General features: G+C 41.6%; 1 protein-coding gene across 3 annotated transcripts in view; it reads left to right on the forward strand.

Moving 5' to 3' along the window:
* The first annotated feature begins 8 nt into the window (after positions 1-8).
* bcl2b (BCL2 apoptosis regulator b) overlaps positions 9-10,887 on the forward strand; it is a 29,300-nt gene continuing 18,421 nt past the window's right edge. Inside the window, exons 1-2 of one of the 3 annotated variants that reach the window (XM_014030834.1) lie at positions 9-1,257; positions 6,609-6,925. In XM_014030834.1, the coding sequence (XP_013886288.1) occupies positions 685-1,257; positions 6,609-6,875 (840 nt within the window). In that variant the 5' untranslated portion in view covers positions 9-684 and the 3' untranslated portion in view covers positions 6,876-6,925. Of the gene's footprint in view, positions 1,258-5,168; positions 5,410-6,608; positions 6,926-10,887 lie in introns of those variants that run through there. The other 2 variants (XM_014030847.1, XM_014030840.1) reach the window with 2 other exon arrangements.

Below are 10,887 nucleotides of genomic sequence, written 5' to 3' on the forward strand. Positions count from 1 at the left end.
GAAATCTAACCTGAATTTAGATTTTTACTTTTACACACATGGTTAAAAGAAATCGTTTTCTAGGAAAAAGTTGACCCAAACAGCGTGCTTAGATTTTGCAACTAAAAAAAAAAAAAAACCAGTATATTAATGGTGCTGTGACGTCAGAGCGCAGCCCACTAGTGGGGTGGGCAGGGAGCTGCAGAGAGAAAGATGAGGAGCGACGGATGAGGAGAGCTCCAGTCCGACCTAGTTCGGCTCCCAGTCCCGGGTCCGGCAGAACTGTTAGCCGCCTTCAAAGCCCCCCTTCTTCCTTTTTTTTAGGGGGTCTACAACTTTTTCCTCTTCCATTCATTTCTCGGCAGCACGTCGGGCTGATGAGCTGCACCGCTCCGACCTCTTCCGCAAACTGGATCTGTATCCAGAGACAGAGAAGGTCGACGGAGTCCTTGCAAGGTTTCGGGAAATGAACCGAACCAGGACATTTCTTTTTCTTTCTTTTTGACTTGGAACGGTTTCCTCTTGCGCCCTTTTCTTCCAAGGGTTTTAAATTGATTATATAAAAGAAGAAGTATTCGCCTTCCTGCGTGGGATCAATACTTGCTTTGGTCTTGAAATTAAAAACATCTGGACGAGTCCTGAGGTCCAGTTTGGCTTTAAAATGCRTCGTGTTTGAAACGTCGTCTGGTTCTGTTAAGAGTCGTAATGGAGTGTAATCGCTTTATTGTGGAAAACTACATTACCCACAAACTCTCCAAGCGTGGGTACGCGTGGGGCTCTGACCAGCACCGTGGGGTCCGAGAAGATGCTGGCCAGAACGGCTCTTTGGGGGACCAGTCCCCGACCCTGGTCCGGAGGTGCCGCGACGCACGACGAGGAGGAGGAGGAGRAACGGGGGGCCCCGACGCGGAGAGCGACCTGGACCCCTGCGGACGGGTCCCCCAGCAGCCCGAGCCGCTCGCGCACATCCACAGAGTCCTGCGGGAAGCCGGGGACGAGCTGGAGCGCCTGTACCAGCGGGACTTCGTGGAGATGTCGCGGCAGCTGGGGCTCGCCAGCGCCGCGGCGAAGACGCGCTTCGCCGAGGTGATCGACGAGCTGTTCCGGGACGGGGTGAACTGGGGCCGGATCATCGCCTTCTTCGAGTTCGGGGGCACGGTGTGCGCGGAGTGCGCGTCCCGGGAGGAGATGACGGCGCAGGTGGACCACATCGTGGAGTGGATGACGGAGTATTTAAACGGACCTCTGAGCAGCTGGATAGAAGATAACGGGGGATGGGTAGGTCATGATTACGCCTTTGCAGTTGTGTTTGTCTCTGGGAGCGTGCTTTTCTTTTTGAACCTTTTTTTTTAACCAAAGCATGTGTCTGAGCCCACAGTGTGTTTTCTGATTTTACTCATCCACGGCTCCATRCCGACACGTGAGGTCGAGCATTAATTAAATGATTTAAGCTGTGGCTGTGACGCACGACCACGCAAGTGCTTCTTGAGGAGTGCTTCTGTCTGAGCGGCTCTGATTGGCTGATCGAGTTAGCCGTCAATGTCTGACCAGCCAATCAGATGAAAGCTCGCTGTCACACCCCCGACGCTCGGACAGAAGCCACTGACCGACAGACAGCCGTCAGAGTGCTGCACTGTGGAGATGTTTAAAAGGAAGGAATTGAAAAATAAATGATATAAACAGATTATTACAGGGTTTATTATTTTTTATTTAATTCATTTATTCATTTCATTTAAAAATAAAACAAAATTTTATACACAAAGGGAAAAAATCACTTGAAATGAAAGGAGGCAAAAAAAGAAAAAAATCGTATTTATTATTTAATCTTATTTAGTTTATCTTGATTTCACATTTTAAAAAAGCTTAAATGCAGCTGACACATAAATGCATCAGCTTGATCATTGTTGGTGGGAGGGTGCCAGACTAGAAATCTGTTTCTGGATGTGTTAAAACCTTTGGGCATTACTAAACAGAGCTCCTCTACACTTCTTAAAGACATATACACCGTCTGAGAGGGTGTCCAATCCTGTATGTTTTACKTGTTGAGGACCAGGAGGTGACACCCCTGATAATAGATGTCTTCTCACATTCTGCAAACGCTTCAAAACCTCATCGGTTAGCACAAAAAACACAAGTTAGTCCTTAAAGTAAACATATAACGCTGTTAAATCYTTCTTTTTCCAGTTTAAATCATTCCGTTGAGGTTTATATAAAGTGGAATTACTCCATATTGTAACTCCACAAGCCCCTCTTTCACCTCTCTTCTTATCTGTGTCTCAAAGCAGCTCGTTTTGAGGCTGTCTCTTTAAATGCAAATGAGACTTGTCTATTCCAGTTTTATAGTGGGGTTTACAATTATATTGCTGCAGATGAATTTTCTGTTCGGTCGCAAATTCTGTGACTTAATCATTTAGAAAACGTTACAGACGATAGAGAAAACTCATCATACTGAAGTAAATTATCAAAGAAAATATAAATATATCTACGCAGCAACGGGAGAGACTCGATTACATTTATCTGCACTCCTAGAGACTCCAAGCACACAACAAAATGCATTAGTTGCTAAAAAAAAAAGTAGATTTTGCATGACATGTCCCCTTTAATTGTTTTCATTATAGCACTTATGCTGCAGCAGCGATGCTGTCTGCGTGTATTTGAATAGGATAGGCGTCAATGATTCATATCGACTGTTTCTTCTCCAAAGATGGGACTGTTTAACACCCCCCCCCCCCCCCCAGTTTGTCTCATTCCCCACCGTAGGTGGCAGGTTGTGCCACACATCAAAAGCAGGCAGCAGAGGGACGGCCCTCCAGGAACACGCGGCTCTAATCTGCCACCGCTGTGTTTAACATGCAGTTTTCTGTTACGCACCAAGGTCGGACCGCTTCTTGTTTCAGTTTTTAACGCTTGTTTCTTGATGCACGGAGCAGACCGGRCTGCAGAGATGCTTGCACACAGTCCCTGGAGCCAGTGCCCCACTGTACAGCAATGTAGGTCATCATAGTCTGTGTTTTACAGCTGGGTGGAGATGACTGTGTCTCTGCATCTGCTGCAGTGAGACAGACAGTAGCATCCTTTAATCCAGGGGAATATTTAKGGATTATATGACGGCTTATGTTTGCAATTAATTTTGATGKGTTTCTGCTCATGGTTGGGCTCCATCAAAATTATTTCCCATTCATTCTGGCGTTCATGTAGAACTACACCGATGGTGATTTGTATTTATTTGAATGCCTGACAGGTAGGGAATTCCCTCAGGTGTTTGTTTCAGTTACTACATGACCTTTAATAACAGATATCATGCACTTTGTGTGCCCTGGATCAGGTATCTGAGATCCAGCTTCTCCATTTCTATTACCTCGTCGGTTGAATTTTAAACACAATAAGTCACTGTTTTATTCGGGATGAAAGAAACAGGTTATTGGATCCAGGCTTCTGTATTTTATCCAAGAGTTTCGTGGCTCGTGGTCAGACTTTTATTGCTTTGTGAATTCATAAGGTTGCAGAAATTGGTTATCTCAGGACCAAAACTCAAAATTTTGATGTATCATTTCAGATTTGCAATACTCAGAAATGTGCTAGCTATATATAAATGCAAATACCACTACAAACCTTCGCGTCCCTCGGATTTCTAACCTTGTGCCCTTCATCCAAGGGATGCAATTGTTTGAATAAAGCTCAGTGGGGAGAGCAATGGGCCCACTTATGAGACCCCACCCATCCCCTTTTACCATACCACCATACCAAATACCACTACAGTCTCTTTGCTACGTTTAGTGTCTTATGGTGCATTTCAGTAGCACTGGGAAGTGGAAATTTCCTTGCTCCCATTCGTAAATTTAAATTGGAACACCCCATCTAGTGGTCCCATTTGTATACTGGGAACGACTACCCCTAGTTTCTATTTCTCCATAACCTTTACTGTTAATTACTGTTCTTAATGTTTTTGTGCATGTTAATCACTCGTACAAGTTTTTTGTCCAGATTGTACATAGGAAAATCAATGTTAATTTGCATGACATACATAGTAGAACTCTATTTTTTGTCATTATTTATATTGTAGCTAGGTTAGCAACAGCAATACAATCGTCTGTGGGCTAACTGGAATGTGGTTTTATATGATTTGTTGGGAAATTATGTCACTACCATTTTCCAGTTCCTGAATACAATGTAAATGGAACGCACCATTAATTTGACTTATACCTTTTAATTTAAGTGTACATGTTTTGCACYGTGAGAGGAGTTGTTTCTATCTCATTGTACCAGTATATAACAACAATAAAATGCATTCATTCATTTATCATCAAATTCAACAAAACGTCTTAAAAAGCCTTCAGTTTATTGGAACACAAAGATTGAAACTAGTTTTTTTTGCGTCTTTCTTTGATATATACAGATGCTTCACCATAATTCTTTAGTTTTAGATTTTATTTGAGCACCCTCAGGATGAAAACAGTGATATGACCTCAGTGTCCCCATAGTGTGGCCAGAACAATGGCTTCCATTGTTTGGGAATAATCTGGTCTATAATTGGTTTCAGTGTGAAAGCTTTGAGTCGGTTGGGTTGAACCAAATTATCTTATATCTAATCTGATGTTGGGCTTTGCCGGGGGGTGTTGATCCACATTGGGGGGTTAATCGCTTGTTTTCAAGGTCATTTATCGGTCATCTGCTGATTGGTGTGTTTTAGTTTTTCAATGTTTTGTGTGTATGAATGTGCATTTAGACATGCACTTATGGTGACTAACAGTTTGTGTGTTATTGTGTAAAAACAAAGGACGGGGGCTAATCAAGTGACATTTTGACAGGTGTAGATGACCTGGAAACCACTTTCCATCACTTCTCAGTCARTTTCCTGTTTTCTGAGTCCAAAAAAGGAGCGTTCACTAATCGTTGTTTAGTCTACGCGTGGCGGTTTGAGTCAAAAATACCTTTTTTAGTTAAACAAAATCTGTCTCTTAGATGTGACCAAGCACTAACTGTGTTTGTAAAACCCCAGCTAAGGTTGAAATTGCTCCCATTCTGCACTGATTACCTCTCACACCCCGAGGATGTGAACAAAGGTGCTATTTTTGTTCCCCAAATGTTCAGCTCAAAATTGAASCTTTTGTGTTGATAGAAATTGCATCTACCAATCGAGAGCGGACTGTAGTCTCATTCGCATGTGGGACACCTGTGTTTATTTACAGGCACGGGGCGGTAAATGCCAAGTGATTGAGCAAAGCAGCAGACGGCGTTGGACTCTTGAAATTACACGCTTGACCTGCAACATTTGACTGGCTGCGGGGGCGCGCAGAATGAGAAATACCAAAATGGGCTTGGAGAGGAAAACAGCAGTCTCAGTTAAACAGAAAAGTGCTCAGAATCGAAATCTAGTGTCTAAAGGAAAATTGCTCAATGTTGATGTTTAGAAATACATTTCTTATCTTATCTTCTGTTTTTGTTTTGTTTTTGCAATGCACCATGATGGCAATGCATGTGACCCAACTGTCTGTTAGGCAACTAGAGATATTTTACTTTTATTGCTCCCCAAGGATGAATTCAAACTCATTTTTGCATCTCAGCAGGTTCAAGTTGTCAATCAAGTTGTGTGTAAAGATTTCTGAATACATGGTTCTTGAACTGTAATACGATTCTCAGTATCCCTCAGTGGTACGCAGAAAAAGTCCTGGTATCAGCTATGTAGAACAATAAACTATTATAAAAAAAATAGAAAGAGAAAGGTGAGCGTTTCAACCAAATTACAGGCTTTAAATGGAAACTACTTAAAACTGCAGTGTTTTTTTTAAACCCCCGTGGAAACTGGAGTGAATGTTGATAAATCAGTGAACTACTTAAGCAGCATTATTAAAGTTTTTCTAAGGCCAGAAATATTTGTTTTTCTTGTGAGGCAGAGGAAAGGACAAGACCTCAGTGCATGTATGTTGTTCTCTGCAACAAATGCATGGAACCATCACATCCTAAACCACACCTTACAACCAGGATTAGGTGTGTTTTTTCCTGTCATGATGGTTCCACCCCAAATCAGTTCAAGGACTAAAACAGTTCGGAGTGGGTGGGGAGTCAAAGGCAAAGCAAAGACCAGCACCATGCCAGTCAAGATCTTATTTCCCTTGCTTAGATCTGGAAAAAAAAAGTGAAAAATGTTCAACTTAGGAGATAAACTCTTGTTAGAATTTTGGGACAAGCCCTCATCTGACTTTTTTCTTTTTTAATTTCCACTAGAAATCCGAGGAAGGCCCAACCAATGTAAACAGGTTTTAATAGCTTAAAATCAACTCTGATAAAAAGTTATAAAATATTTTTTTCGTCCCCCATTTGTGGTGCCCCCTAGATGGACGGTGCCCTTAGCATTTGCCTTTACTGCCCATGCCACGTGCCAGTCCTGGATTTAAATCTTCATTCAGTTCAGTTCAGTTCAGTTCACTCTATTTATATTTTTATATCTTACGATTTGTCATAATTTGCGTGATGAGTTGTATTTTTTTTCCAGTACAAGTGAACCAGCATTTCTTACCTGTACTCAGTATTCTTTGTATTTTTGTCCCAAACATCAGGATCAGGTGTCTGTGGAATGCTGCTTACAGGTGGCCTATTTCTCTCTCTCTCTTTTTGTCTCCATGTTGCAGGTATTTGTGTGTGTTAGACAATGTGAGTTGGGGTTGGGTCCATCCTGTGGGGGATTCCCTGAGCACAATTCGACTCTCTGGTGGGAGGGACCGGCGTGTTGCTATGATATCGTGGGCATCTTGCTGCATGGCTCGTTGGAGGCTATGTGGGACAGTGAGGAAGTCATTAATCTCCATATAGGTGATGGGCTGGCAGAGTGGRGCCAAAAAAAACCTCCAAACAGAATGAAATGGAAAAAGAGACACGCCAAGGCAGGAGAGTTTTAAAAATATATATATATAATAAAAAATCACATAAAATCCTTGCTGAGATCTCATTTTTCTCCAATTTTCATCTCCAAGCTGCAAACACAATCTGTTTAACACAAGTCAATACTAATAAGGGCTGTATTTGTGAATTGTTCCAGTGAAAACCTGGTTTGGCTTTGAACTCTCTTCTTGACAGAAAGCTCTGTGTGTGTGTGTGTGTGTGTGTGTGTGTGTGTGTGTGTGTGTGTGTGTGTGGACAATGAGAAGAGCACCACATCTGAAGGCTTCTGTTTTACAGTGTAATGAGCTCTGTAAGTCATGACTGATCCATCCGTTCTAAGCTACAAATCTTCTCTCCTCACCCTGCGTGCTGTCACACTCACTTTATCTTTCTGGTCTGGTTTATTTTTTTATTTTTTTAGTAAGCTACATACTGATTTTGTTTCTCCCATTTGGGCAGAGAAGTAAATGATTACTCATGCAAATAGCATTTAGGACTTTGTTTTTTTCCCCCTCATTAAACAGCTGGAGAAGCAAGAAGTGTTTGTTCCCGAGGCTGAGCCTGGAGAATTCAACAGTTATTTATTTCTTGATTTGGACTTTTCAGCTTGTGTGACAGAGACTGTATGCCACAAAAGAGCTTAATGTGGCAAGAAGGAGCCAAACCCCCCCCCCCCCACCACCACCACCACCACCACCACCACACCTTGTGTGTGGTACCCCTCTCGCTGCGCAGGACTTTGTCGTTCACCATCTGCCACCGTGTTTACACCCATCAGCTCAGCAACTGTAACCTCAAACATTTTCTACAGAGGCAAGCAGGCAGGCGGCTCCGAGTTTACTCCCTGAACTGGTCTGTGAAGAATATTTTCCTCCTCTGGCAGGTCGGTAAAAATTTTTTTCGAAAAAACACGAAAATCTTTTTTCCCCCAAAACTAAAGCACTCAACTTTGTGTGAGGACAAACTCACAAAAGCAGGTTTAACATTTTAGTGTTGGTCTAAGAGGGAGGGCATGAAAAAAATCCAATTTCTTACTTTTTGACTTCCAATATTTTAAAGCTTTTTTAAAAAATCCCACAACAAAAACCCTTTATAGTCTTTACATGTAGCACTTTTTAAGATTGTAGCTTTTACTTCTGTAGCATCTAAATTTACTTTGATCTTAACCTTACGCTGTGAAGGTCATCACTCGTATCTGCTCAGGTAAATTTAGAATATTGTTATGAAAGGTGTTTTCCTCTTTTTACTTTCTTTTTTGAATGAATAATATGACATTTGTTTTCCAAATAAGCAGGTGTTTAAATCCCTCCATCCTTTCCTCGAGCAGTGAAACATTTCCTTTTCTGCAAAACAACCTGAAAGCATGATGAGCCCGCCTCCGTGTTTAACAGATGAAAAACTCTTTATAAAATTACACATTTTTTAAAATATGGCATTTACTCAACACAGTCAAGAAATATATATGTATATTTTTAAAAAAGGCTTGCAGATTTTCCATTTGCAAATTGGTGACATCATATTTTCGTTCATCCCTTGTGTTTTTGTAACGGTGACTTTGAACAAGTCCAAACAGGTCGGATCAGATCTGAGAACTTTATCTCTTTTCGTGATTGAATTTCTAAGGCTTTGAAAGCAATGTTCCTTGTTCATTTAGATCTTGTATTTCATCTCATTTAACTTGTCACGGTACAACAAATTTTCGTTTTTTTTTACTTAAACTACAGTGCCTATAGCTGTCCCCATAAAAGCTATTTTGCACTTAAATCCATATAATCATTATTTTATTACAGTTGTTGCCCTCAATTATGTTTTTAACAGGTCAGCCTCGTAAAACCTATAAAAATTATGTTAATCTTTTTAAAAATTTGTGTTTAAAGATAGGAAATTAAATGAATTTACTATCAAACTGCAGTTCATCACAGTTCAATACACATTGTTGGCCTTGTCATAACTCGTTCCAGTATAATAAGTAATTTAGTTGTCAGTCAAAGCTTTGAACAGCATACTACTGACAGCAAAATATGTCAGCGATACTCTTCATTATAGTGGCAAATAAACGAGCAGAAACATGTGAACATGCTGTTTTAAAAAATAAGGGAAAAGTATGTTTTAAGCTGCTGACTGTACCAAAAAAACATCAAGCAGGCAGCTCCGTTTCTTCAAAATCAGCCTCTTCATCTCATTTGCTGCACCTTTATCATTCCACACATGCCGAGTGTTTCAAGAACGCAGCCAAAAAAACAAAATGCATCGCCTGATCAGCACAAAAAAAAAAAMCCCAGCTCCACCAGTCACAGTCACAGTGATAAAGTGATGCCTTGCCTTGTTCCATGACCTCGCCTTTCTCCGGAGACCCTCCACCCCATCCTGTGCACTTATTTCTGGGCCTCCTCAGGGGGTGTGGGGGAAGGAATGTTCATTTGGGAAACGGTTTCTGCAAATTAAAAAAAATGGAGACAATCTGGGTTTTGCCTTTCCTGAGTGGCCAGTGGAGGGTGTTGGCAATTATTTATTTATTTTTTGTYCTTTTGTCAGATATTCCTGTCAGCTGAGCCCCACTTCCTTCGGGAGCATGTGCTGATGTAAGAGGTTTTTGGATTGTTTGTGTCCCTTCACAATTATGGCACGCTTGCAGATTACTGTAACAAGTGAGTTAATACATGTAACTGTGAACGACTGTTCACTCTGTTGAAAAATTAAAGGAATACAGAAACGCATGTGTTCCTAAAGCATATCCACAAAAGTCATGGTTGAGATTAGTTTCTAGGTTTTTATTTTAGCTTCCTTTACCTCTGTCTTCAAAACTTTTAAACATACATAATTACATAAACCTGCCCCCTCCCTTTACAAACGGCACACTAACACCCAGAGTTGTGACGTTCCGGCTCAGGTGACGCTCTGGAACCTTTTAAAAGATGCAACGACATGCGAGAGGCCTCTAAATTTAGACGTATTACCATCAGCTCGGCCCGTGTGTGTGTGGTCCCTGTAATTGTGATGTTGCTCGTAAATCCCTGCCCTGTTTGCTTCGCTGCTGTCGGTCTCACTCAACAACAAAAAAACCCAACTCTGATGTGCGTGGATAAAAAAGAGAATGTCCCATCGAGCAATTCGAGACGGCAGATAAAAGAGTTTTCCACCTTTGCTGTCATGGTTGGAGCTGGATAATGAGCAGCCTACTGAGACGCTAGTTGACTTTGCCACAAGGCACGCCCTTGTGCTGCAAAGCATATCAATATAGGGCAAGGTTAAATCCCCCCTACCCCCCTCGTCTTCTGTCTGTTGTTGATGATTTGGGATGAAGTATTAAGGGATTTTATGTAGATTTGATATTCTCACTTAAATTTATTGTTTAGATCTTTGGGAGTGAGATTCTGTGTTTTGAACAGTTAATATCTTACCTGTTGCAGATAGATCCATGAACAACCTCAGCTTGGAGAATTAGTTTGATTCTGACCAGACTGTCCAGTTAATGGTTATTCCATGCAAGGTCAAGCACAAAGTTGTCTTAAAATAAATTTTTAAGCTTCAAATTACAACTAAATGCATTTAAAACTAAATGTTTTTTTAACATACAGCAGCAAGGTAAGAACTGTGTTCATATTTTTTCAATTCAAAATGTTATGAAGTGCAGTTTTAAAACCAAAAGAAAGAGTCTCTGCATGGCTTGGTGTTAACCAAAAGTGAACGTGTATCTCGTGATTTGTGCGAAGACGTCTTTTAGTGTTTTTAAACACACGCGCACCGGCAGGCCGAGCACGGAAGCGGATGCAGTGGTGCAAATCAATTATTTGCCATCCACAGAATCGCTGTGTACACACCCGCACGCACCCGCGTACACACTCACGCCGCGTGTACACACAGAAGCGGATGTGGTGGTGTGAATCAATAATGCTGTGTTGTCACAGGGTGACATGTGAGCCGTGGCAGGGAGCAGATGGCCCCGGGGTGCCGAGCTTCCTGTTAGCTGTGCCATTCGGCCCCAACACACACACACACACACACACACACACACACACACACACACAC

This window comes from Austrofundulus limnaeus, unplaced genomic scaffold, assembly GCF_001266775.1.
Source record: "Austrofundulus limnaeus strain Quisiro unplaced genomic scaffold, Austrofundulus_limnaeus-1.0 Scaffold6, whole genome shotgun sequence".
Taxonomy (NCBI): Eukaryota; Metazoa; Chordata; class Actinopteri; order Cyprinodontiformes; family Rivulidae; genus Austrofundulus; species Austrofundulus limnaeus.